At 39.7% G+C, this 27,863-nt stretch overlaps 2 protein-coding genes across 6 annotated transcripts; both read right to left on the bottom strand.

The window, feature by feature from the left end:
• Positions 1–928: 928 nt before the first annotated feature.
• Positions 929–7,264, bottom strand: pdia7 (protein disulfide isomerase family A, member 7). Its single transcript, XM_058392132.1, has 13 exons — positions 6,027–7,264; positions 4,769–4,847; positions 4,285–4,402; positions 4,099–4,206; positions 3,519–3,648; positions 3,305–3,418; positions 2,970–3,095; positions 2,649–2,831; positions 2,181–2,289; positions 1,952–2,080; positions 1,790–1,869; positions 1,646–1,703; positions 929–1,494 (listed from the first exon to the last, which is right to left on the bottom strand). Exons 1-13 carry the CDS (start codon positions 6,179–6,181, stop codon positions 1,405–1,407), a joined length of 1,479 nt encoding a protein of 492 aa, XP_058248115.1. The 5' UTR covers positions 6,182–7,264; the 3' UTR covers positions 929–1,404.
• Positions 7,265–7,941: 677 nt separating this feature from the next.
• On the bottom strand, positions 7,942–26,879 carry gon4lb (gon-4 like b). Of its 5 annotated transcripts, none has more exons than XM_058392086.1 (31): positions 26,779–26,879; positions 24,908–25,119; positions 24,236–24,340; positions 23,901–24,130; positions 23,677–23,751; positions 23,499–23,549; positions 23,340–23,390; positions 22,966–23,064; positions 22,741–22,863; positions 22,256–22,423; positions 21,728–21,941; positions 21,283–21,384; positions 21,107–21,147; positions 20,886–20,998; positions 16,735–16,936; positions 16,429–16,515; positions 15,864–16,032; positions 15,173–15,323; positions 14,884–15,034; positions 14,605–14,721; positions 12,145–14,379; positions 11,669–11,945; positions 11,398–11,561; positions 11,077–11,274; positions 10,630–10,773; positions 10,152–10,448; positions 9,894–10,007; positions 9,402–9,576; positions 9,019–9,322; positions 8,647–8,749; positions 7,942–8,482 (listed from the first exon to the last, which is right to left on the bottom strand). In XM_058392086.1, the coding sequence occupies exons 2-31, from the start codon at positions 25,110–25,112 to the stop codon at positions 8,369–8,371; spliced, it is 6,579 nt and encodes a 2,192-aa protein (XP_058248069.1). In that variant the 5' UTR covers positions 25,113–25,119; positions 26,779–26,879; the 3' UTR covers positions 7,942–8,368. The 5 variants fall into 5 exon arrangements, with proteins under 5 accessions (XP_058248069.1, XP_058248102.1, XP_058248075.1 ...); XM_058392119.1 differs by having other exon boundaries at positions 21,283–21,381; XM_058392092.1 differs by having other exon boundaries at positions 24,908–25,116; positions 26,779–26,872.
• Positions 26,880–27,863: the final 984 nt, after the last annotated feature.

Genomic DNA, 27,863 nt, shown 5'->3' with positions numbered 1-27,863 from the left:
TTGCTCCAATTGCTGAAGAAGTGAATGCTGGTTCTGATAGAAAGGTGTCAGAATACACAGTGCATGATGGGTCAGGGCTGTTTTAGCAGCAAAAGGGGGACCAACATAATATAAGGCAGGTGGTCATTATGTTATGCCTGATCAGTGTATATCTTAACTGGTGTTCAGGATGTAAACTACTAAACGATGTATTAGGATAAACACATTAGGCAAGTGCTCAGCATAACTTAGGAAAAAGACATTTAACTTTTGACAAATTGGTTATCTAGAGAAGGGCTAAAAATATATTATCTGTGCACTGACTGACAGTGATTATTGCAATACAGATATGTCACAGAAGGCCACAACATCCAAATGAACAGTCCAGAGTTAGACATCTCCAAATAAAACACTGGCATTTTAATAAATAAATGCAAAAGATGCAAAGGGAAAAAAAAAAGAATGCAGGGCAGTATTTGACTGTGACACATTACATATTCACATGTATTGGTGAGATGAACAGTTTTGTTTCATTTTTAGTGAACTGCTGACAATATTTCTCCTAAACTCAAAATATAACTATTGTTATTTAGAGTGTATATTTAAAGGAAATGACAACACATCAAAATAACCCAAGACCATTTGCAGAGCTTTAATAACTCAAATAAAACAAAATGCAAATTGTGTTAATGCTTTGGCTAAATAACATTATGAAATCAGTATTTGGAGGAATAACCCCGATTTGCATGCGTTTTTTTGCAAAAAAGCAAACAGCTCAGTTATGCTTGATGGTTTGTGACCATCCCATCTTCCTCTTGATGACATTCCAGAGGTTTTCAATAGGGTTATATTGAAATATTGAAATAATATATATATATATATATATATATATATATATATATATATATATATATATATATATATATATATATATATAAATTAAGTGAAGTTACACAAAGTTTGCCAAATACTGTATGTTTTCCTTAGTTCTGATCTCAAATAACAATATCTTAAAATTATTATTCTTTGTTGTTGACAATATATACAGGGTATTGGCTCCCAATATATTGATACAGAACATAAATAAAACCTTTAAAACAGTGTAAAATACACTTAATTTCCTGAGCATTCACAATACAAAGAAAATTGTAAGAAAATTTGTAAGAAAACTGCAGAAATACAATTTCAATTATATGTGTATTCCTATAGATGAAATTACAGTTTAATTACAGTTGTTTTATAGTCCATGTGTGCAATGGTAGCGCAGCTTCATGTTACCTGCTTCATGATATTATAGCCTGTTATAAAAAAAAAAAGGGGAAAAAAAGAGTGCTAATTTGGGGATGAAATGACACTCATGTTGTCTGTGTCCCCACAGTGTCGACAGAGATTTTGTATTGGACTTTTCTCATTGTCAGGTCAAATTCACAGGTCATCCCTTAGACTGCCAATGACCAGTGGATTTGTAGCTTCTTTCTTCAGATAGCTGATGAAGTCACTGACCTCACGTCCACCCTAAGAGACAAAATAGGGACACATAAAATACAAATTCAGGTCCTTCTAATGTGTTCAATATACAGACCATTAATTAACTGTAGATTTGTAACTGTGGATTTTTAACTGTATGTTGTCTGCTCTTTCAGATTTTTAACTCTATAATATGTACCTCATAACGCCTTGGTTGGTCTTTTTGTCCAGCAGGAGCAAAATAAATCGTTGGGAAGCTAAAAGACAAAAGTGATATCCATGTTCAGTAAAATGCAACATCAATAAAGAATTTGTTCTTAAAGCACAAAGATTCCAGCTTTACCCTTGTACATCATAATTTGGAGGAATATCGTTGGCAGTGGCATCCATCTTGGCAATGACAATGTGGGAATTACCAGACAGCTAAAATATTAGATGATAAAGAATATTATACACTGGTCAGAGAGTCGATGGTGTACAGTGTCAATCTCACAATTCCCCATACCTTTTCTCCAAGCTCTGTATATTTAGGCTCCAGATTTTTACAATGACTGCACCATGGAGCATAAAACTCAACCAGTACATCTTTCTCTGGATTGTGCACAATCTCATTGAAACTGTCAGCCACCACCACCTGTGTTAAAGGAAATCCTAATGATGTGACTCTTTTTAAAATAAAAATAACCAGCAATAGAACATTACTAAACAAATGACCAAGAGCTCTGTGTTCACACCTTGACAGGACCATCATTTGTTTCTGGCACAGGCTCAGATTTGATGTATCTCTTTAAGCGATTGGCAAAATAATCCTCAATGAACCTCTCCAAAGATTTACCGTCTCGCCTATGACAAAAGAAGCGTAAGAAACACAATATATATATATTGGCACAACTTTAAAATGCATTGGCGTCTCATTAACTCAACAATGCCTCCTTGTGGCTAAGTGAAAAACAGCAAACGTTTTCACTACTAGGCCTGGGGGATGACAGATTCAGCTCATAAAAAGCTCGAAAGTTTGCTGCTTGAGGCATCCTTTGTTAAAGCAATGTAATCACTAAACTATGCAAGACATGGGGTCCCCAGAATTGATCATTCTATACTGTCCAAAGTAATATACAAGAGAAGTACAAGAGTACTATCTATTCTAAAATTTGTGATCAGGTTTTATAATGGTAATTTAGCATACTTTTAAGGAAACTCACGTGAACTCCTCCTGCATAATGTACTTGTGTCCTGCTCTGGTCCTGATGCTGATAAGGGGCATCTCTCCTCCATCAGACAACTGCAGTCCAAATTCCTCCTCCAGCTCCTCCTGAAACTCCTCCCAGTCAGCCACAGCGAAGCTCAACCCATGAGACAGGAACCGGGTCGCCACCTTCATCACCCTGAAAAGAAGAACCAAGTTAAGTTTATTAATAGCAAACTAAAAAATATCAAAAACTAGTTTAGGTATTACAAGTAAGAGCTGCAATCTCATGAGATTTAGACCCAATCACACTGTATCACAAACTGGCACACTTTACCTGTTTCGCCAGTAATTTGTACCCTTTGGATTCCGCACATAATCAACATCGTAATAAGCTGTAAGGAGATCAGTTTCTCTTAGTCTGTCTCTGTTCTCAGTGGTCAGATGAGGACAAAGGCCAAAACTGTAATAGAGAAAAGAGAACAATCAAAAACACTGAATTAGCCAAGAGTGGGAAATTGATGTGGATGAGAGTCACACGCAAATATAGATGGCATTGTTAACAATTTTCTTGGATAAAATACAGTGCTGTTTTGATGACTCAAATACTGTCTCAAGCTTTGATATTCTGCAAAAAAACAAAGCAAAATGTTGACTGGCATAAGAACAGACATCTTGTTTCTGAGGAATGTGCGTAGCGTTGAGGTTGAGACAGGGTCGGCAAACTTCAACACACTATCCTCAAACACGTTATTCAAGTGTGGAGGCCGAAAAAGGAGGATGCACCTTGGGGGATTTAAAGATACAAAAAAGCATTAATATCACCACAAATATAAATTTACATTCTTTCTGTATGTGTTTATGTTTAAATCAATATTCAACATACTCTTCGTCCACACCATGTTTTAGTCCTATTCCCAGGTCTGTGGCATGGGCAAATCGATAGCTGTCTCTCAAGGCACTAGAGGCCTTCAGAAAGTCAGCAAGCTCCAGACTGTCACTTCCTGAAAAAAAGCCTGGAACACAAAGCACACTCCTTTCACTTTGACTCAAAACCATAAGTGGCAGAGTCTAAATTCTCCTTAGAGTTTTAGAGGCTGTTAGGACTGGTAGCAGGGGAATCACAAGTGTGCAGTTTCCTACTAGGCAAATAACAATAGACTCTGCCACTTATGAAAGAACAAAAGAATAGCTCAATATTCCTCTGTCCACTGTGCAGTATCTGTTGTTCTCATGATGAACTGATGCTGCATTGTCCATCAAAGGAGGCTCTACACCATACTAATGAATTACGGTGGTGTAAAACCAGGTATTTCAATTTAATTGTCCAATCCCTGCCTATCACTGATTAAATCAATTCAACAAACCGATTCTAGTGCTGACATATGAACACATAAGCTAATCCATTTCTGTCAGCATTTTTTTTTTACAATAATCATAATATGGATAGTAATATAATAACTCACCCACAACACTGGCATCAAAATCGTTTATGAAAGTATCCAACTCCGATTCAGTGTGTAGAGCTACAGAGCTTGGGCCAGACTGCTTCTTCATATAGCTCACAATGCCATCTATGGAGATCATAGTTCAAAAGCATAACTACATGATCAAACTTCATATGGATTCATATTCAAATTAAAAACACACACCTGCTGTCCGAGGACCATCGTATGCAGAAGCCTCGTCACCATTTCGGAAGATTTTTAGAGTGGGATACCCATTCACCCCAAACTTCTCACATGTCTCAGAGTTTGTAGTGCAGTCGACCTAGTAAAGGAAAAAAGGACCTCGTTATGCACACTGTGACAAACCCACTGAATAGAACTGGGTTGGAAATCTGTTTTGCATAGCAGATCTCCAAAATTGTATGACTGTCTAAGATAGCAAAGACTTTCCAAAATAAATCTATATTTTACCATTTTGTGTGTATAATTTTTTTCTAGTGAAGTACATGTAGGCTAATTCTAGTACAGACATAAGACTGTTGAGAGGTGCTTAACAATTATTTCTACATGCAATAAACTACAGACAAAGCAAATCTAAACCTCCACTAGCATGCAGAACACGATCAAGTCTGAACATGAGTTCAAAAAGATTAATGCTGTTGATGCAGTGATATGTACATGTGCTTACCTTCACTAGGGGCACTTTGCCCTTTAACCTGGTAGCAGCAGCTTCATATTCAGGGGCTAACCTCTTACAGTGACCACACCTTTGAGTGCAGTGGACAGAATGAAAATTGAAGCATTAATGACTTGACATGGCACATACATCTCTCATTCCTAAGAAGAGTACTACCTGAGTTACTCTTAACCCTTGCATACTGTTCATATCAGAAATAGCCTTTATTTGTCAAAATAAAATTACATTACAGCACAGCGAAATCCTTTTCTTCACATATCCCATCCTTGGAGGTTGGGGTCAGAGCACAGGGTCAGCCATGATACAGCACCCCTGGAGCAGAGAGGGTTAAGGGCCTTGCTCAAAGGCCCAACAGTGGCACCTTGGCAGTGCTGGGGCTTGAATCCCCGATCTTCCGGTCAACGACCCAAAGCCTTAACAACTTGAGCCACCACCTCCCCAAGTTATAGAGTTAAGTTGTCTTTATTTGTCACATATATATTACTGCACAGTGAAATTCTTTCTTCGCATATCCCATGCTTGGGGACTGGGGTCAGAGCACAGGGTCTGCCATGATGCAGCACCCCTGGAGCAGGATGGGTTGGGGGCCTTGCTCAAGGGCCCAACAGTGGCAGCTTGGTGGTACTGGGGCTTTAACCTTGATCTTCCGGTCAACAACCCAGAGCCTGAACCACTTGAGCTACCTTCATAGTATGATCCAGGTCAATACCCTCATAATAAGTAATATACCAAAATATGAACTACAGATCTTTTTAAAATTCATAAATAGCCCATTTGACATTAAGAAATGAAACCCACCATTATCCAAGTTTTATTTATTATTGGTTTATTGGTATCTGCTTTTTGGACGGGTCACTAGAATTAAATGTGGTTTTATCAAGATCACCTTTACACACACACACACACACACCAAAAAAGCAGGGCTATAAACAATATCATTGTGTACCAACTCACTGCGAATGGAATAAAAAGTTCTGTGACTAAAGAAAATCCATCTTATTTCCATTTGATGGTATATAAAGTGGTATATACTTGTGAACGTATAAAACTGGAGAGCTCCCATTGATGTAAAGTTAGCTCTTCCACAGCAGCCACATTCCCAATAAGAACACACACCAACCAAGTGGTTACCCTAACACGGCTACTGACCAGTACAAAATCATGCCTTTACTACAAATATAATGTCTCATTTTAAGTAGAAATACCAAACTCTATATCTATCAGGTCCACTTTAATCAATCCTGCGTACCACGGTGCGAAGAACTCCACGAGCAGGGTCTCGTGCTCGGCTACACGGCGCTCAAAATCCGCGTCCCCGAGCTCGAGCACGTCGCCGCTTCCCTCCGCGTGCAACGTTTTGTGCAGGACTCCGAGACAAACAATAGCGATATATGGAAAAAGCATGTTTACCGAAAGACAGTGTCTTGAATTAAGTCAGCTCTACAAACTTTCTAACAATACTTTATGACCAGTCCAGCAGAGCTCAGAGTGAATAACCGAGCGCTGACAGGCGGCCGCTGATTGGCTGAGAGCCGCGAGCGTTTGAAGACCGTGTTTGGGAAAAAGGCGTTCAGCTATCTTTATGAGGATCATCAAAACACATACTTAACATACTTAATGTAGTACTAACTATTTCTCGTAATATTATGTACTATAGTAAGCAGTATTGGGCACCGTTCAGTTACCAGTGATGATATTTACTTGTGGAAGCACTTACTTCAGAAGCTTACTGTAATAACTTAATTGGGAATAAGGATTCCTCATATAAACCTGGCTGCAAATAATCCAAAGGCAGTATTATATATCTAAATCGAACACATCTCTTGGATATTTAGGAGTTATTCCTTGTTGAATTATAGAGGCCAATGGAAAATGGCCAGACTGGATCAAATTGGTCTACAGTAACTCCCTTCACATAATCCCTCTAGCATTTCAGAATGCATAAAACATTACATATATTATACACTGATCAGGCATAACATTATGAGCAGTGAGAGGTGAAGTGAATAAGACTGATGATCTCCTCATCATGGCACCTGTTAGTGGGTGGGATATATTAAGGAGCAAGTTTCTGCATTTTGTCCTCAAAGTTGATGTGTTAAAAGCAGGAAAAATGGGCAAGCGTAAGGATTTGAGCGAGTTTGACAAGGACCAGATTGTGATGGCTAGACGACTGGATCAGAGCATCTCCAAAACTGCAGCTCTTGTGGGGTGTTCCCAGTCTGCAGTGGTCAGTATCTATTAAAAGTGGTCCAAGGAAGGAACAGTGGTGAACCGGTGACAGAATCATGGGTGGTCAAGGCTCATCAATGCACATGGGGAGCAAAGGCTGGCCTGTGTGATCCGATCCAACAGACAAGCTACTGTTGCTCAAATTGTTGAAGAATAATACACAGTGCATGACAGGCCAGGGCTGTTTCGGCAGCAAAAGGGGGACCAACACAATATTAGGCAGCTGGTCATAATGTTATGCCTGATCAGCATATATTCAATATTATATATATTGAACCCTAATGCTGAAGAGTAGGTAAGGTTCCACTTCTGTTATCCAAGAACAGAAAGCTGAGGCTGCAGTGGGCATAGGTTCACCAAATCTGGACAGTTGTGAAAATGTTCTAATGAATCTTGAGGTAGGGTCAGAATTTGGCACCAACAGAACGAATCCATGGATCCAGCTTGCCTTGTGTCAACAATCCGGTGGTGTAAAGGCGAGGGATGTTTGGCAGACACCCTTATCCAAAGCAACTTACATGTATCTCATTTACACAACTGAGGGTTAAGGGTCTTGCTCAAGGGCCCAACAGTGGCAGATTGGTGGTCCTGGGATTGAAGCACACAACCTTTCAATCAGTAGTCCAGCAACTTAACCACTGAGATACTACATCCTTTCATGGACAATTAAACATCTTCAAATGGCTACTTCCAGCATGATAGTGTTCTTCAGTGGCCTTCCCAGTCAGCAGATCTGAATCCAACATAACTCTTTTAGAGTTATGTGGTACTTGTTTACAGCTCCATTTCAAAAAGATGTTTCAGAAAACAAGAATGGTAATAAAATCATCCCATGTTCTCAAATATAAAAATGTGTTGATATTGTCAAGCGTTTTCGTTTTATTAATAGTGAAGTCTTTTAATAAGACTTTCATTTATAGACAAATTTCCTACTTTCTCTTCATCAAAACCTCAAACATACAAGAAAGAAAATGTACTTCTTATGTAAAAAATACTGTACATATTTGGGTCTTGCCCAACCTTATATTTATAATGTATACAATATGTATATTGTGAAGGGGAAATAAAGTCTTTCCTCTGTTAATAGAACAAGTAGCTGCCGTTCTTAGTTAATTAGCTGGTGATAAACTGAACTGTTAAACCTCAGCATGTTCATTTTCAGGACTGCCATAAAACAGTGTCCCTGATGTATAATCAGGTTGATGGCAGTTTGTCTGATAAATTTATCTGTGTAAGGTTAATATGCGACATCCATAGCTCATTGTGCTAGTCATGTGCATTGTGCAAGTCATGTTGTACAATTTCAGCCCAAGTGTCTTTAGCTGGTCTGTTAAAAGCCCACTCTCAGAGATGTGTGTGTCAGTCCTGCTCTTCATCAGTAGCTGACTGCTGTTCAGTGGCCTCCTCATCTGAGCTGGCTTGACAAGCCGAGGTATGAAACAGCCGCATCAGGTCCCGAAACCTCTTGGAAACCTACAAAACGTAGTAAATGCTTAGTAAGTGCAGGCTTTAGGATGTGTTATGAACATATTACATGCCACATAGAGGCATTTCAGGTACTACTCTAGATCCTTATTTATCTTGACTTAAAATGGTGGATTTGTTTAAAAAAAAAAAAAAAAAAAGTGAGGAAATACCTCATTGGCAGTTTTGTTACCAAGCTGTGCTGACACAGACTGGAATGTGCTCTGACTGGCCCCTTGCTGCTGACAGGCTGTTAAAATGACCCGATCTGCCTCTCTGGAAGCAGGGACCAAAAAACAAAACTTAGAGATTAAACTGCAAACGGTGGTGTAACATGGTGCCCGAGTATCACATTTTCACAAAATTTGTGACCAATATACAGGACAAAGGACAATGGTTTGCAACCTCACCTACACCCATCTTAGCTGGGTCATTAGAACAGCACCACAACTTAAATATTCTAATGACCCAGCTAAGTATAGAATTATTGAATGTAGCTGTATTACTGAATGAGGCTGTAAAGGATTGTCAGTATAGATGCTGACCTGGTCCAGAGAACAACTTTCTCTCCACTGGGAGTTAGGGAGATGTTCTTGGCACAGACAGGTGTTTCTGATAAGGGACTCTGCCTGCTCTGCTGTGCCATCTCTTTCTCTCCTGGCTGAACAAATGTGTCTGAGTGTTCAGTGGCTGGAACCTCTTCTTCTCTTGTAGATTTATGAGGAGAGGAACATTGTCCTCCCTCCTTCCACTCATCTTCCTCATCTTCTTCCTCTTCATCAGCATCCCTTTCCTCAGGGTTGGCTAAAGGGTCTGCCTCAGTGCACTCCCATGCTTGTACTTCTGGCCCTGATGGAGAGACAAACTGTCCTACTAAGTAAAAGTATTACTTTAATGTAAAACAACGTGAATGGGTAGATGCACGTACCATGATGTGGACTGTTTGCCCCGCTACCAGACTCGTCTTTAAGTTCAGTCTCCGTCTCTTTCTTTTCCTCTACTCCTTTTTCAGATTCCTCTCTTTCATCCTGCTTCTCAGGTAGAGGGTCTGCTGTCGGGAATGAGTGATCACTAGTCTTCAGTGACTTGGATCCAACCGTGGTCTAAAGAACAAACAGACAAGGATACAGACACACATACACTTAAAGCTAATGATGTGACTATAAAATACTGATATCATGATAAATTACATGACAATACACTATCCCAGGATAAAATAAATTATAACTGACCAAAAGGTTTCTCTTTAATACTGAATAGTAGTCAACATTTGCTTAGCAGCACTACTAATCTGCTGGCACCTAGAGCTCATTGTGATACTCACCATAAAAATACCAAAAGGTTAAATAATTCAGAAAACAGATTACTCACTACTGAATTAGTAAATAAACATAATACTTACTGGTAAAATAAAACTCACCTTGATGCCATGACAGCGAGGGCAGCCTTTCCTCTTGTGTCTGCGATGCTTAGCATCATGACTAGAGAAATGACAATGGCAGGGGCAGTGCTTCTCTGGCCAATTACAAGCCTGCTGATAACACCACAACAATACATCCGCCTCTTGTTATAAAATGACAGTAAATAAATGAATGTAACTGACGGTGTGGTTTTGGTATCACAAATATTTAGTGTGTGTGTGTGTGTGACCACCATAATGCTCCATAAACTTGCTCACCTTGTAGTTCCTATGTGTACCTAGTTCTTTCCTTTTCCTGCTCTTTCCTGTTATTTGAGGAATTTTCGGTGTTTCTTCTTCCTCCTCCAGATCAGGGAGTGTGACTTCCTCAAACCCACCACTCCCCAGACTCAATCCATCACCTCCTTCTGTCATGTTCCCTCCGTCCTCAGGCCAGATTGCTTCCTCAAACTGTCCTGGACGTGCTGGTGGTGGGCGGAGTTCATCAAAAAATGCATAGAACTCTCCCTGCAGGTGTGTATGACCCTTAAGGAGGGTGGCCATCTGTGTTTTGAGCTGAGACACCAGGAATGAACACTATTATTCAGACTACAAATCCAAAACTCAAGCAGTTAGTGAGCACATGATGGAAATATTTTGAACCTTCAATGCTGAGCATAGTTAAAGACTGAATGGTTTAGCCTTTTTTAGAAACAATTTAAGTTTAGACTAAGAGTTCATTTGTGTTGTTGCTCACCTCTTCTACCCCTGCAGGGGTGGGGGCAGATGCAGCCTGAAGAGCTTTCACAATCTTCTGGTAGTGAGTAGGATTTTCCCCAAAACTGATCTCCAGCTGCCTTAGGAACCTTCTGCTACGCTCAAAGGCCTGCTGCTCCTCAAACTGAATGTTAAAAAGTAATAATCTGGTAACACTGGGTTTCAGTTCAGTATAAACTGTACATTGTTATTACAATGAGATTCATAATCACCAACAAATTCTGTAATCTTTGCCATACAGAAAAAGCCAAGGTCACTACAGACGTAGCAAACTAAGTGAGACTATTACACAATAATACTTTTTGCTACCATCTGAAGCCCATTTATGATAATGTTTGAATTAAAATAGTCTTGAGATCTCTCTAATCTGGAACGGTATACAGAATTAATAATTTGTGTATTGCTGAGTAAAGAATGGATGACATACCAGGCCACACTCCAGAGCCTGCTCTGGAAGAAGAAAAGCAGCAAAGTCCCTCAGCAACTCCGGCCAGTCTTTGAGTAGAGGTTTGAGTTGACGGAAGAGCTCAACAACACTACGACTCTCACTTCCCTGCTCAAACTCATACAGCAAACACAAGAATTCCTCTACTTTGCCTGGAGTGTCCTGCAATGCCTCTCTCACCTGGGAAACATAAACAGGGTGTGAAAGAATAAGTCCTGACTCTAAAACATAGTCGATTAAGAGTATGTACATTTAGGTTTTATCCTGCAGATGTTTAAAAGTTTAAGTTTAAAGTCGCCTGACCCTGTTGAGGTAGGCCTGGGCATAAGCAATGTCCTTGCTCTCCCTCATTGGATCATTATCCAGGATGTGATCATCACAGAGCAGGAGGAGTTTTGAAGTGTCCTTGCTGCCCCGGTCCTGTCGCCTGCTTTTCCTAAGGCTGCGGGGTGGGGGGCGAGCACGACCTGCCAAAAGTAAAGAATCGATAAAACTGTGCTCTAAACTTCTCTGTAGACATAGAAATGACTCTCCCATAAAAAAGGCAAAATACAAGTTCATCTACTGAACAGACCTCTACCACGTCCTGCTCCTTTCCCACTGATCTGTGGAGGGTCATCCTCCTGAGGTGCATCTCCTTCAGGTAGTTTTCCTCCCTCTCCCTCTGTGGGCTCCAACTCTTCACCCTTTATTGCCCCATCCTCCTCATCTTCTGAATTCTCTTCCTGTGAATTTTGCGAGATTGGCGAGGTGGGGGAGGTGGGCGAGTTTGGAGAGTTGTCCTCCTCTGAATCCCCTTCCCCACATAACCTCCTCTCGGATGCCAGCCAAGTCAGTTTCTCCATCGTCTCCTGTAGGAGGTAATCAATACAGGAGATTAGACATTTGTAAGTGCCTGACGTTTCTCAGTACCAGAGATGTCACATGGTTGACCTGAATTTAATCCAAGGACGTTTTTGCTGATCATCTGGACACAATAATGCTTAGGTGAAAATGTATATTACTTCCACCAATTATACTCAACTCAAAATTTTAAGATGCAGTACAAACCTGCAGTTCAGGCACAGAGAGAACAGATTCCTCAGATGCTGATGACATCACTTCCTCTTCATCTTCATCCTGTGTGAGCTCATCAAAGTCCTCCTCTTCCTCTTCACGCTCTCCATCTCCATCCTTATCATCATCATTTCTATCCCTTCCTTCATTCCCTTGGCTCTCTCTTCCACCATCCCCATCTCCTCTTCTCTCACCTTGATCATTTGCATCCCTCTCTTCTCCTCCTTCACTTTCTTCATTCGGATGCCCTTCTCCCTCTTCTCCTCCGTAATTCTTGTTCATCCCCCCTCCTCCCCCAGGAGGTTCCTGGTTTTCAGTACCAGAGGTAAAAGTGAGCAGTCCTGGTACTTCACCTGTTCTACTAACTTGTCCTTCACTCCTGTTTGTGTCAGCAGGAGAGTTAGTTGTGCCATCAACACTTTCTTGACTGAAGTGTCTGCTGTGCTGTTCTCTAATGTTTATGCTGCTCTCCATCATAGTGTCTGTACTGCTTTCCATATGGCTGATTTTGCTCAAATTGGAGTGTGAGCTACAGGGGGACTCAGACAGCTTAAGGAGGGGGCTTGCAAACAGAGCACTTGCCATATCTTCCCCACCTACCTCTGCTCCTGCCTCCATGTCCTCTTTCCACAATTCCTCATCACCCATTTCTGTACTTGGCAGACCTGGGGCTTGGCTTATAGTGCCTTCCAAAGGCAGTCCAACAGTAAGGAGTGATAAATGATCTTCTCTGACATTTGGCATACTTGATGTAGAACAGGGGTTAGAGCTGTCATGTGTGGTTTTTTGATGAAGCACTTTGCTTTCACCTTTAGCAAAATGCAACTGAGGCTGAGTTGGGATCAGACTGGTTATGGGTAGTAGAAAGGATTGTGGTGTGCCCACCTGTGAAGGTGCTTGAAGTAGCATATACTGAGAATTACTAGGTACATCACTGTGAGCAGAAAGGCCTCGAGGGCTGGTGGTGGGTGATGTATGTCTAATACTTCTACTTCTTGGCACTAAAGAACCAGAGTCAAGATTTGCAGTGTTTATGCTATTAACTATAGTGTCTGGCAAAGGGCTGCTTTGGTAACTTGACACAATTTGATCATATGCAAATTCACCTTTCACTGTGGGTAAGGACTGTTCCTGATCACCCACACTTTGCACGCTAGGGCTTGATTTGAGGTCTTCAGCCATGTGAAGCGGAGGTGAAGGGGTGTGTGAGAAAAACACAGGACTAGACTTCAGTTTAAACTCACTGTCTAGTGGCTCCTTATTAGTGTCTGGGCTTGACATTCTGACACTGTTGCTAGGCAACAGTGGCCTGGACAGTGTTCCAGAGTAAGGGAGACCACTGGTCTGTTGAGTAAATGAATCCTGAGGGGGTGGTGTGTTCGAGGACTTGACCAATCCTTGTGAGTTTGCTGGTGGAGGAACATAAGGAGTATCCAGCAAGGTGGAAGGCTGGATGATGACCATAGATGGAGCAGCATTTGAGCTGTTATCTATAAAATTAGCAGCTGTAACAGTTGGTGCTGTAGTGCTCAGTGTCATACTAACAGGGGTATGATGGTGCATCTGGATTGGATTAAAAGGGGAAGGCTGAATGGGAAGCAGTTTTCTAGGCATGATTTGTTTTCTAGGCATTTCTGCTTTTGTCTGCAGTGTGTTTATGCACTTACCTACCCCATTAGTGGGGATAGGCCCATTACAGGCTACAGCTAGAGTTGAAGGTATCTGAACTGAAGCTGGGGGCAAACTAGGAGGAGGCTCTGTGGGGTTAACACAGCCCTGCTGTGGAACAATATACTGGAAGTTAACAGGACCAACAGAGTTTAATGGCACTGTTCCATGAGCTGGGGTTGTGGTCACCGGGTTAACTGGAAGAGCCTCATTGACTGGAATTAAGGGGCTTTGAGTTAACAGTATTACACTTTGAGAGGGAAGGGGTGCTGGGACATGGGACAATAAATTAATTGTACCAACAGGGCACAGAGGAGCCTTTGCTAATGGTGTGGAAGCAGGACGTGCAAAACCATGCAGAGGACGAGGCTTGGATGGTCGTGCAGGACTTTGACGCTTGGCTGAGGGATGCAGTTGCAGAGTTAAACCTTTAGGGAGGGACGATGGGTACTTTGTTCCCTCAGGAAAGGATGGAAGAGGTGAATGTGTCCTTATATTAGATGATGATGTCTCTTCTGATGGTCTCTGAAACACTGCTTTATGTATGTATGGCAAACTTTTCTGTTGGAATAAAATATAATATTAAGACAATTCAGTTTATTTGGAGTAAATTTCAATTAATGGGCCATTAATATCACTTTGGCAGACAATTTAGTGAAAATATCACAAATTTCTGTCATACAAATAAAAAATAAATAAATAGATTCATAGAACATTATTGATCATGCTTAGAACTTCTGCCAAGAGTATAGTTATATTTTTAAAACAGGATTTATATTTCAGTACCAAAAGCCAGTTTGGCATGATGTTCTTATCTCTCTCCACAGGTGGGCGCTCTTCTCCTGCAACAACTGGACAGCAGGCCACAGGTAATTGTGGAACTGTGTGGTTCTGACAGTAAAACTGAAGAAAAGAACAAGTCAGCAATGTTAGCAGATCTGAAGACAATACAATCCTTTACAAGTGCATTAAAAAGAGTTTGTCTTGAAATCAAAAGTGATATATCTCTAAATGTATTTAAAAATAAACACAAGCAAGTCTAAAACCATGCATTATTCATTGCACCTTGATGATGTTGTCTGCAGCCCTGCTCGAACACATGTCTTTCACACGGACACGTAGCTGCTCCACCCTTTTAGGCTGAAGAAGGTACTGACTCATTAAATGGTAGGGGAATTCTGTCTCACTGAAGTGCTTCAGCCCCAAAACAATCAGACTAGAGACAGAAGCAGATAAAACACAAACAAAAAGAATAAGGAAAGAGGAATTGGGGAGTCTTTTTAGGCATTCATTAGTAAAATATACCCTTTAGAATTTCAGTAAATGAAATGTAAAAGGTAAATGATTAGCATACCCATCCTCTCCCTTTGTGTAAATAGTCTTGCTGCGTGGGGGTTGCAGGGCAGGGTCCAGGCTGCAATGGGGCAGTAACTCTGGGTACAAGAACACTGACCTAGTAGCAAACAGCCAGGCCAGGTGAGGTGGAAGAAATGGGTAGCGATGCACTGTAGAGACAGACACACACTGTTTGCGACAACAGCAATCTTTGGCTAATGTAATCCATTTTCACTATATTTGCCATGTTCTTTACTGAAATATTGTTAATCTCCATTGCTCAAAATTTGAAGGAATTTTAGCTGTGGGAATACCACTGTTTTGCAGCACATTTTACAAAATAACCAAAAAACAAAATTTTTGAGGATTATAGCTGTCAAAAATGAGTAGGAAGTGTAAGAGGCCCTTGCTTCGAATGACTTCAGCACATCTGGGGCTGCAGGATATATAACTAGTGTCTCACATGGCTCTCAACACTCAAATTTTAGTGGTAATCTTTTGCTATTTGGTAAAAAAAACATGCTAGTTGAACAGTGGTACACCCAAAGCTTCTTTAGCGATGAAGATAAAATATATAAATATAAATTGTTGTCTAATTTCGAGATTTCTGTGTGCACCTGGTAGGATTTACGGTAGTAGTAGAATTGAAATTTGGCAAGTTCATGAAAAGAAAATAAAGGAAATTAATGCCACCCTGGACAGAATCTCACCAGCATGCGATTTTGTACTTCTGGGCTGAGGAGTGGGTTGGGTTTTCTCCAGCTCTTCTAGCAGGTCCAGAGACGGCTGGAAGTTACACACTCGAAATGCACTCTTGAACCCAGGCTCAACCACGGCTCTCACTTGCTCTGCCCTTTCTGCAAATGACTGCAACTCCATCTAACACACAGAACAGAAAAATAATACAGCATTAATACTGTTAATCTTAAATGATAAATAATGTAAATACCGTTCCACTCTGAAAGAATGGATTATACTATTTACCCAAAAATAGTATAATACAATGGTATAATAGTATACATTATTTTTCACTTATTTTTATACATTTTGTAATTCAACAGTGTGGAAATAGTTTTTGAAGAGATTTATCTTGGGTTTTTGTTTTCACTTCTTAGACTGCATGTTTTTGATAGAAATTCTTGGCTATATAGAAGTTATGAACATCTACTACAGATCCATCACAGTTTTAGTGAGAAGTGAGCCTCTTCTGCCCAGAAATCCCCTTAACTCTTATGCTTCTCTTACTCAGGAGAGAAAATAATCTTTGATATTTACCAAGAAAAGTTTGGTGGTGGCGGCCTGGCTCTGTAATGCCTCCACAGAACGACACAGCATGTTCACCTGCGTCAACAACTGGACATGCTGTAACACAAACACATACTGTGAATCTCTACATACTCCAAAGATGAAAAGGCATAACAATTGACTGTCATATCGGGACAAGCAGGATAAAACTTATACTGAAAGATTATAAATTCAATAATTCACACATCACACACACACACAAATGACTCACATCTGTCTGCTGTGCATTCTGTATGTTCTCTCCTGTAAATCTAATACCAAGGACCCTTTACTCACCTGCTGGACCTGCTGTTGCAGCTGCCGTTTCTGAGTAGGTGTCACCATCAACGTACAGGGAGGAGGGATGAGGAGCATGGCAGGCCCTGGTGCATTATGGTGTGGTCGGCTCTGGTGTTCTCGACGCTGCTGGAGAGCGTCCAGCTGCTCACGGACTGTACGTCTGCACACGGTCAACATGTGCACCAGAGGCTCCTCAAATCTGGGCTCACACAAAGAACAACTGTTAACCCTTTTAGCTGCATTTTTGTAGAAAACATTTGTGAGGTTTGAAATGTTGCAAATTGTTTTCCTCCATTTCCTTATGACCTTTGTACCGATTCTTCTATACAAGCACTGCATTTACCAAAATGGGGCAAGCTTCAATCGTATAAAACATACACTGGCTTCAGAAAGTTTTTAATGAAATATCACATTAAGATAATTAAGATTTCTTTGGATTTCGCCCATTCTTTCTTAAAGATTCTCAGCGAGTACTGCCAAATTCAAGTCTCTTTGCAGACGTTCTATGGGATTTAATTTGGATCCGAGGTCTACTGAAAATTCCTTGGACTACATGGCTTGGTTTTTGGCTGACATGCGCTTTGAATTGTGGGTCCTAATACATCTAGCTGTGCGCCTTTTTAAAGCATGTCCAATCAACAGTATTTGCCATGGGGGTTCTACAGGGGGCGCCTTTTGGATAAACTAGGATGCTGATTGTGCATCAGGCCTCCTGGGTCAGAGGATGAAGTTGAATACAGTTTTCTCCAACTAAAGTACTATCATAACATACTGCATTATGATACTAAAACTAAATATATAAAGAAACTCCTTTTATCCATTTTATAAAAATTTTGCGGTGTCTGAGGATTTAGATTCAGGGTTAATTGTGGAATATGATAAGAGCTCATAAGCCCCATGGCTCATTCTATATTAATGAGATTTATAGGATCAGGGGTATCTACAAGAGTGTGTGCATGTGTATGAAGCACACAGCCATTATCTTATCCAGTAAATAAGCTCTTTTCCTGTCTGCTATGCATGGATTAATGATGTAAAGTAGAAGTTCCTTGTTCATTGATAGCTGTGCCATCCTTAACTCATTTGAACACTGCCTTTGAACAGGACACACTGCCACTAAAACACACCTGCGGACTCTCACCGAAGGATGAACAACATCAGGACTTGGGTGAATTGTAGCTCTGCAGTGTTTACACCTTGCTCTTGCTCTGCTACAAGGCAGGTGACACTTTGAGCACTTTTCTCTGCCTCCCTACCCAAACAGACACAGCATATCTCTGCTGCTCCGTCCCAAAGGGAGGACTGTGTGTGCATATGCGGAAATGATATTAGGAACAGGTTTCTGTTGTTGTATTTGGAAATGTTAATTGGCATTAATGGATTAAATCATCTATGGGTATGACTTTTTTAATAACAATTGGAAAAAAGAACTCATGATGGCCAGCCAGTGACAAACGGGAGGTAAATCTCAGAATTTTACAATTTCGAATCTGGCTTGTGTATAATAGATATGTGGAGAACATAGTACATGGACTAAATAATAAAATGTGCAGGGATCACACTGTGGTAGTAGCCTAACAGATCTTTAATGGGTTCTATTCCATATCCAGTATTTTAGCTAGCTAGTGTACGAGTCATAAACACTCAGTCCTTGTCCCAATCTGCATACTACTGTACCACCCTCAAATATATCTGACATATGCCACTGGTGTTATTACTATTTAAAGTATGCTACTTATTGTTATGCAGTTTTTACTCTCACTGAACTTGGAGGTCATGTCCTACAATAATATGCAGAGCATGACACACCACCACTAGTTATAAAATAATTTTGCATCAGAGCAAGCAAAATCTTACATTCAGCAGCATTTAATAGTGACTATTAATAGCGGCAAGTTTATTTGGTTAAAGTGCTACATTTCTTCAACTTCTGTTAATTTCTTCAAAATTTAAAACCAGACTTCAAATGCTGAAATACACTGAAAATATACCGTGAGATGTTTGGGTAAGTACACACAATACTGCATCAGGGCTTCCACTGGCTTGGATAGAATTTGCTATATTTTACAGTCCAACCTACAGACCCATGCTCTGATTATGCTTTGATTCTGTAGAGTTGACTGATAACAGGAGTAGCTTGAGAAAAGAAGGTGATTACTATGAGATAGTAGCACCATAGAATGCTCTACTGAATATATGCCTTGTGGCACCACCTCTAAAATTTACCGAGGTAGAGATAATAGAGAGCACACCTAGAGCTGGGCGATTAATCGTTATTATCAATTAATTCGAATTTATGGTTTATGTCGATGTTGAAAAAAACGAAAATCGATTTTCCGATTTCACTTTGGTTTGGCAGAGCGAGCTTCTGCAGTTCTGCGACCCAAAGAGCTTGTTTCTAAGAGAGGTGCAGTTTCTTCATACGCGCTGAAAGATGGGGAAGAGCCGAAAGTCTGCCGCCGTCTTCATATGAAATTTAAAGGGGACTGAAGGGATCACGAATTTGTGTAGAGTTGGCTTAGCGACGAAAACAGCAGACTTCGGCTCCTCCCCATCTTTCAGTGTGTTCTTCAATCCGACTGAAGAAACTGCGGCGTCACAGAGCGAAGATCAGAGGACAAGTGTGTGTGTGTGTGAGATCAGGAAGACTCGTATTTGGCTTGTTCAGTACTCAAATGTTATAAAACACATCTATGCAATACAGTGGAATGCTGCAGTAAGTTTACCATCCTACCCTGTTAGTCAAACCTTTATTTTATTTTATTTATTTATTTATATTTTTTTACTATTATACCCTCATTGGGGGCGGAGTCCCCCTTAAATGAAAATCTTAGACTCGCCCCTGATTGTGCCCATATACACAGATGTAAAATGCTGTCTGGCACCTGTTTGGTTTTATTTAGCGTGTTGGTTGCATGTTGGTTTTATTTAGCGTGTTGGTTGCATGTTGGTTTTATTTAGCGTGTTGGTTGCATGTTGGTTTTATTTAGCGTGTTGGTTGCATGTTGGTTTTATTTAGCGTGTTGGTTGCATGTTGGTTTTATTTAGCGTGTTGGTTGCATGTTGGTTTTATTTCGCGTGTTGGTTGCATGTTGGTTTTATTTCGCGTGTTGGTTGCATGATGGTTTTATTTAGCGTGTTGGTTGCATGATGGTTTTATTTAGCGTGTTGGTTGCATGTTGGTTTTATTTAGCGTGTTGGTTGCATGTTGGTTTTATTTAGCGTGTTGGTTGCATGATGGTTTTATTTAGCGTGTTGGTTGCATGTTGGTTTTATTTAGCGTGTTGGTTGCATGTTGGTTTTATTTAGCGTGTTGGTTGCATGTTGGTTTTATTTAGCGTGTTGGTTGCATGTTGGTTTTATTTAGCGTGTTGGTTGCATGTTGGTTTTATTTAGCGTGTTGGTTGCATGTTGGTTTTATTTAGCGTGTTGGTTGCATGTTGGTTTTATTTAGCGTGTTGGTTGCATGTTGGTTTTATTTAGCGTGTTGGTTGCATGTTGGTTTTATTTAGCGTGTTGGTTGCATGTTGGTTTTATTTAGCGTGTTGGTTGCATGTTGGTTTTATTTAGAGTGTTAGTTGAATGTTGAACTGACTTACAAAATTGTTTTTCTTAAGGAATTTTTTTTCAGGTGATAATTATTTATTTTATAAAAAGTGATTTAAGTCTGCAGTTTGCACTTTACAAATCCCTCATATTTTGTTATATTACTTTATTTTACTAGAATAATTAGAACTTGTAAAGACTGGTGAAAGTTTGCATTTTATAAATCCCCAAAAAAGGTTTTTATGTTGTATTGATTTTTTTTTTTTTTTTTTTTTTTTTTTTTGTTATTTCAGAAAAACAATAAACTGTTAGCGAAAGTAATTTTGCACTTTGAGTCCAAATTAGCAGTTCATATGTTTGGTTATATTGTTTTTGCTCAAATTAAAAAAATCTATTCTATAGTCTCTAGTGTTTTATTAAATTTTTTTTAAAGAAAAATAATCATTTTAAAATCGAAAATCGAATTTTGTTTTTTAAAAATCGGAGATTCAATTTTTTGGCCATATCGCCCAGCTCTAAGCACACCCGTGTGTTTGTATTAGAACAGTTCTGTCTAAGTAAAAGCATTTACATGTGTGCTGGACAAGAAAAATAAGGTGTACCGAATTGCTTGAGGAATATTGAATTTAGCAAGGCTTTGTGAGGGCTCTTTTTCCTGCTCCTCATCTTCCTCATGGGCTTCTTCATCCTCATTTACTCCCAACTCATCCTGAAACTACGGAAAAAAAAAAAAAAAACAGTTAACAGAAAGGGATGAAAAGTATTATATGATAATAAAATGCTGCTAACAAGTGTGTTGTTAGCTGCTTATCAATCATTTTACCGTCTCAAACAGCTCCTCCATGAGCTCGTTAACTTCCTTCTCTGTAGGAAAAGTTAGAAAAGATATGATAATACTTTAAACCAAGAATCCTGTCTGCCTTGTTCTACCTACATTACAGAAATATGGCTTCATAGATAGAAATGCACAAAAGGGAGTGAAGAACTGGCTGAACTCACTAGTAATGCGAACTGCACGGTCGTTGCGGTAGTCCTCTAGATCAGGCTCATCAAGATCTTCAAGAAAATTATATTCGGGATCATCGTCATCATCACCGTCTTCTGAAAAGAAACAATGAAAAGTGAGAGGGCAGAAAGTCATTTTCTATGCAAGTTAAAGGATTATTCTAAATTAGTTGTCAGTTTCACCTGAATTTAAAGATCAACAACAATCAACTGACAAAAAAATAAAAAAAAAATATATATATATATATATATATATATATATATATATATATATATATATATAAAATGTTTATTTCTATATATATATATATATATATATATATATATATATATATATATAAAATAAAGTCATAAAATAACAATGTGTGAAGCTGTTCATGCTGGCTGCTTAGTTAAATGCAAATTAAACTGCAGCTCTATCCTTTGCTGCAGGTCTGACCTTCATTGTCCAAGTGTGAAGTCATGAGTCCCTGCAGCCACTGGCTCCATTCTTTGTCCTCCAGTGATGAGACACAATCGTACATGTCTGGTGTGATGTCAGGAGCCTTAAGCTCGGCCTCTAGCTGGTCCAATGGGACATCCCTCAAGGGACGCTTGGATCGTGTCCGGCATGCCACCAGGCTTTCCTCAGCATTCTCACCACTACTCAGAGTCTGAGAAAGACAGAGGTCTGAGTGAGTTCTTTAACATTTCAAGCTCTTACTGGGAGAAAGTAGGGATACAAATAAACTAAGTTACTGGTAAGGGATAATTAGTGGCTGTCCAAAGATGTTCAGTGAGAATTATGCTGCAAATTGCATTGCTCAGTTCATGAAAATTTACAAGTGCAAAAGAAAGGCACAACTGTAGAGTCTAAGCTGAAGTGTTCTTGGCTTAAAATTTAGCCACTGCTGTGTCAGAAATTCTGCTGATTTACAGCAATACAATAAATAATCTAGGATAACTTATTATCCAAAAATCCTTATACCGAATAAGGCTCCATGCTGAGGGGACTGAGCTCCAGCTCTTCATCCACAGCATGCAGTTTCTCCATAAATGAATCAAGACCCCTTGTTGGCCGAGAAGGGATACCAGACTGGGATGGTGGAGCAGGAGGGCCCATAGGCACTGCGTCTACTCTCAAGTGCCTTTGCTTCTTAGAAAGAGAGAGAGAGAGAGAGAGAGAGAGACAAAAAAAATAATAATAATGCATGTGTGCGCTTGTTTAAAATGTGTAAATTTTTTTTGTAAACATTTTATTGCCTTTTTTGGTCTTGTCATGAAAGTAAGTTCCAGGTTTTGACTTGAAAAAGGTTCATCACACACACACACACACACACACACACAAACACATACACACACAAACACATACACACACACAGAAACCCACTGTCCCCACTTTTGGGGGCCCTAAATGTTCTAAAATCTTATTATGAATAAGTAGAAGAGTAATGTAAAACTGTTGCATGGTACCATTCGTGGACTGTTGCTTCTTTCTTCATCGCACTCTGAGATCTCTATGGGTGTACAAGAGCGAGCTCGTCTACTGATACGTGGTGATGATGCTATGCTATCCATGTCACTCTCGAGGATAGTCTGTGTGTCACAAACAATTAATGGCATCAAAAGTGTATACAGAAATCCCATGGGTTTTTTTTGCACTGGAAGTTTCCTCATAAAAAGAAATCATTTACACACCTCTTCTGCAGTCTCATCCTCTTCATCCTCATCAGGATAATACTCTTCATCTGAAGAGTCCTCCTCATCCTCAAGAGGAATGTCCACAAACTGAGGAGGCTGGAAAGAAAGAATGTACAGTGTTTTAGTTTTGAAAAAGATGTCTGGCGAGTAAAAGATGCTGCTTAGGCAATGTTGGCTCAGAGGTTATGATTCTGTGCTGGATATCAGAATAGCTGAGATTCAGTGCAAGAGTTGCCAAAGAATCACAGTGCGTGATTTGTGAAATTATGATCAGATTTCCAGGAGCCGTTTCGGTCCTCAGAAGGAATATGATTTGTATGCTCATTATAAATATAAACACATTATATGCATGTTACAAATATAAAAGATACCTTCATTTCTTTTGATTGCTTGATAGGTGAGATATTCCAATTTGGCATTCCCTGATAGAAAACCAAACAGATACAATTATCAAATAATATCCAGTTGTTCTACAACAAGCAATGTCAACCAATGAACAATAAATAAATAAATAAATAGACCAAACTCACCACCCCTTTCTCAACAACTTCTTTGAGCTTTGAACGTGTCATTTTGGGCTCCTGTGTTGACAGAATAAAAGAACAAATTCATGATCATTCAGTCTTAAAGCTCATTACACATACCACAATAATTATAATAGTAAATATCAAGGCTGGAAACACTGACAAACAGTGAAATGACACATACAAACATGGGCATGTCCTGGGTCTCTCTGATAGCAGCTTTCATCATGGCTACTACATGCTCATTGGTGATCACCTCCTATGGCCAAACAAGCACAAAAGACAGAAAATTAATCTTCATACACATATTCACTCTTCATGAACAGACATCTTTAAACAGAACATTTTTATTACAACAAAATTTTAAACACGAGACAACTCTGAATTCACAAGCTCAGAAGGACCTACATGAATGATGCTGCGCACGTGGACTGAAGTCAGGTTGTGCTGTTTAGACTTGATGGCTAAATCCCTGTCCAGTTTTCTGAACTCTTCCTCGCTGTCCTCATCCAGATCGGATCCTTCAACATCTCTCTCGTTACCTGCCATTGCTCTATTATCATTTGTTTGTAATCCTTTCATCAGTTTTCCTCCACTCTTTTTTCTCAGATGCTCTGCTTCCCTGGTCCCCTCTTCATCTACATACAAGCGATAAACACAGCTCATTATAGGTTACCATTTTTGCATATAGTTCGTTCAAAATGGGTTTAAAGAAAAAAAGAAAAAAAGAGGAGTTAACTAACCCAGTCTGATGACCAGTCCCAGCTCTGTGTCCACCTCGGACTGAAGGGGGGATGACTCCAGACTGCTGGAAGACTGTACCATGTCAAGCCCACTCTCAGCAGTACCTAAGAAGAAAGAAAGACTTGCTAATTAACTAATAACTGCTGAAGAATTTCAGATCTAACCAATAATTCAACAAATTTGTTGAAACTTCACTTGTACATGACTCCAGGATACTACAAGACAACGTGCTTTATTTCTATGGCATCACCACTAGCAAAATACTTAATAATTGGTACATAACGCTGTCCTTTTATGAACTATTAAATAGATGACCTTTAATGCTTTCCCTTAACATTACTGAATATATCCAGGACATGGAACAGAAATGTGAAGCCTATCAAATATCAAACTAATGATATTCATACACAGAATAACCCAATTATTGGGGTAAAATATACAATATGTGGGCTTTGGGATGTTACACAAAATCAAGAGCCATTGTTTGTTGTGTTTTAGTTTTCTATTTAACATCCACAACAACCAATTAACCTGCTTACACATTTTATGGCCTTTAACATGTGTGGACTAATTCCTTTGCACTGGGAGTAGAAGCACAGGTCCAACATCTGTGTAATCATAACTTAATCAAAACAACTACAATCATGTCCTTTGAAGGCTTCATACTGCACCTGTTTCTTGGCCATGACACTTAAATCTACGTGAAAGCCTTCTGGGAGAAGATACATTTGGGACTTTTCTTTTGCTGGGAGTGAAAATCCTTTTCTCTGGACTGAAGGTCAGTCTGCTTTCAGCATAGGCTCTTGGATCCCTCTTGGCAACTTTTGCACGTGTAGGCTCTGGAGAGCTGGACTTCCATTTCCGGCCTGTTTTCATCTCGCTTCTAAGTGGAATGAAAAGAGACAAAAAGAGATGCATTGCAGTAGTGAATTTTTTTTTACCCAGATGCTGAACCAGCGTTTTCACTGACAAAAATAATTTAAGGTTAGAATGATAAGTGAAAATCATTACAATGATAAACAACAGGCTTCACATTAGCTGATTAGTGGAATACTAAAATGTACAAGACAGGGGATACTTCAAGACAAAAGTTTGGAAGATGTGGTTTAATTAAAAATGATCTAAACCACTTTAAATTACATCCATCATCTTCTGAACAGCTTATCCTACACAGGGTCACAACAAGCATGGTCCCTATCCCAGGGTCTCTGGGGCACAAGGCGAGGGATACCCTGTACGGGGTTCCAGCTCATCACAGGACACAATCGCACACACACACTAGAAAATTCTGAGATGCCAATCGGCCTAAAACGCACATCTTTGGACTGGGAGAGGAATCCAGGAGGAAAACTCTTTATTGTAAACCCTTTACTGTCAGGGTACCTAGGGTTTTTCTAGCTGGACTATGAAGTACATATGGCTTATGATGGAGGTGATTCGTCCATAGAAACATTTGTGTGTGTTAAATTCCACTTAAAAAGATATGTAATATCACTTATTAATTTTTTTTTTTTTTAAGATTGCTATTTGGTCCACAGAGCAAATAGAGCCATTAATAACAGGGTTGTAAATGTGGGCTAGTAAACAAAACAAAAAACAAAACAACAACAACAAAAACTCAACAAAACCTAGTTTCATTGCAAACAATCCAAATTAAATGTAATGCTTTGCAACGAAAATGAAAAGTAGTATGAGTCAATGCATGAGTCTATGATGTACACGACCATTTCTATTGTGTGATATTTTGAAAAGATTAGAAGAGGGCAAGGTGAAGGTTGAGTTTATTATAAAGTCTACATCAGAAATACAGTTTTCACACGCAAAGAATAAAGAAAACCAAGAAAATATCACCAAAACCCAGTTTGTGTGGTTTATGAACTGTAGTTTACTGTGGAGTTGTTGAGATCTGGCAACGATATTATATTGAACAGAGTTACATCTAAAACCCTTTAATAAGAGTCGCTAGTCTGTATGGATTATTTTATTTCGTTTACTCTTAACTGCTTCTCAAGGGATTACGTAAAATTCACTAGATGGAAGTCTATAGAATAAGATATGTATGACAGCTTCTAGACTTTTTAAGATTATGTATTAATTAATGTTGTCTTTCCCCACCAAAATCGATGGTCATGAGACACTATGGGGTGATGACCAAAATCTGAGGGACTGTCATTAAAAACCTACAATTCAGTGTCCACTCTTAAATTTAGCCCATGTATAGTCTGATATAAGGTAGATGGGCTAACTAGATTCTGGTGTTCTGAATGAACTACAATTAGAGAAATATCTAGGGGAATGTTTTTTAAGCAGGTGGACTGAATCACTGAAATATTCCTTATTTCCTTGATGGTACAAACCCGGTCCTCGATCAAGCTTTCAAAGACAGCAGAGCAGCTTAGTTAGTAAACAACAGACACAAAGCTAGCTAAGCTTACCATATACTGTACATTTCTACCTCAAAGTGCTTTTAGGAAACAGTACCTTCTCTGTAATATGTAGCAGCTTTCCATTCATTCATTTATGAAAATAATAAACTGCTTACCCGTATATTGATATTAGTAGCCATCAGTAGCTAGCAAACCGAGCCACAATAAAATAACGTTTGGCGGGTGTTACAAACATTTCCTTCCGCGAAGACTGGAGACTGAAATAAACAGTACCGCCCCCTGCAGGATAACCACTAACCATAGGGTCCGTGGCAGGACCAAGTGCACGGACTGTGTGATTCTCGGTATTTTAATACTATACATTGACTTGATGCCTAAATATTTTGCTTTCGTGGAATATTAATTACAGTGAAAAGGGTTAGGATCTGCTGAATGCCTGCAGAGCTGCTGGTGGTGGTACAAAGTCAGCTTGCAAGATTTGGATTGTTTCCAGTCTTGTCACAGTTTTAAAGGATGAATTTGGACATCCACTGTCGAGCAATGCTGTTTATTTTACAAATGTATCAAGTAGTAATTTTAATCTATCTATCTATCTATCTATCTATCTATCTATCTATCTATCTATCTATCTATCTATCTATCTATCTATCTATCTATCTATTTAATCTTCTTCTTCTTTCGGCTTTTCCCTTCAGGGGTCGCCACAGCGAATCATCTCTCTCCACCTATCCCTATCTTCTGCATCCTCAACACTTACACCCACTAGCTTCATATCCTCATTTATTACATCCATATACCATTGGCCTTCCTCTTTTCCTCCTGCCTGGCAGCTCCATGTCCAACACTCTCCTACCAATATAGTCACTCTCCCTCCTCTAGACATGTCCAAACCATCTTAACCTGGCCTCTCTAACTTTTTCCCCCAAACGTCCAACATGAGCTGTCCCTCTGATGTACTCGTTCCTAATCCTGTCCAACCTTGTCACTCCCAAAGAGAACCTCAACATCTTCAGCTCTGCTACCTCCAGCTCTGACTCCTGTCTCTGTCTCAGTGATACTGTCTCTAAACCATACAGCATGGCTGGTCTCACCACTGTCCTGTACACCTTCCCCTTGATTCTCGCTGAAATTTTTCTATCACACAGAACTCCCGACACTTTTCTCCACCCATTCCAACCTGCCTGCACTCGCCTCTTTACCTCTTTCCCACACTCTCCATTACTCTGGACTGTTGACCCCA

The sequence above is a fragment of the Hemibagrus wyckioides genome, linkage group LG01, assembly GCF_019097595.1.
Source record: "Hemibagrus wyckioides isolate EC202008001 linkage group LG01, SWU_Hwy_1.0, whole genome shotgun sequence".
Lineage (NCBI taxonomy): Eukaryota > Metazoa > Chordata > Actinopteri > Siluriformes > Bagridae > Hemibagrus > Hemibagrus wyckioides.
Note: the sequence above shows the minus strand (reverse complement) of the source record. Positions and strands in the feature narration are given on the sequence as shown.

Excerpts from the sequence above, each read along its gene's own strand:
- gon4lb (XM_058392086.1), bottom strand. The coding sequence starts at position 25,112 with ATGAAAACAGGCCGGAAATGGAAGTCCAGCTCTCCAGAGCCTACACGT. Across the intron at positions 23,391-23,498 it reads AAGTTGTTGAGAAAGGGGTG|GGAATGCCAAATTGGAATAT; the intron begins GTGAGTTTGGTC and ends GTTTTCTATCAG. Across the intron at positions 14,380-14,604 it reads TCATGCCAAACTGGCTTTTG|AAAAGTTTGCCATACATACA; the intron begins GTACTGAAATAT and ends TTATTCCAACAG.
- pdia7 (XM_058392132.1), bottom strand. The coding sequence starts at position 6,181 with ATGCTTTTTCCATATATCGCTATTGTTTGTCTCGGAGTCCTGCACAAA. Across the intron at positions 4,207-4,284 it reads CGATGGTCCTCGGACAGCAG|ATGGCATTGTGAGCTATATG; the intron begins GTGTGTGTTTTT and ends TGATCTCCATAG. Across the intron at positions 1,495-1,645 it reads ACCAACCAAGGCGTTATGAG|GGTGGACGTGAGGTCAGTGA; the intron begins GTACATATTATA and ends TTTGTCTCTTAG.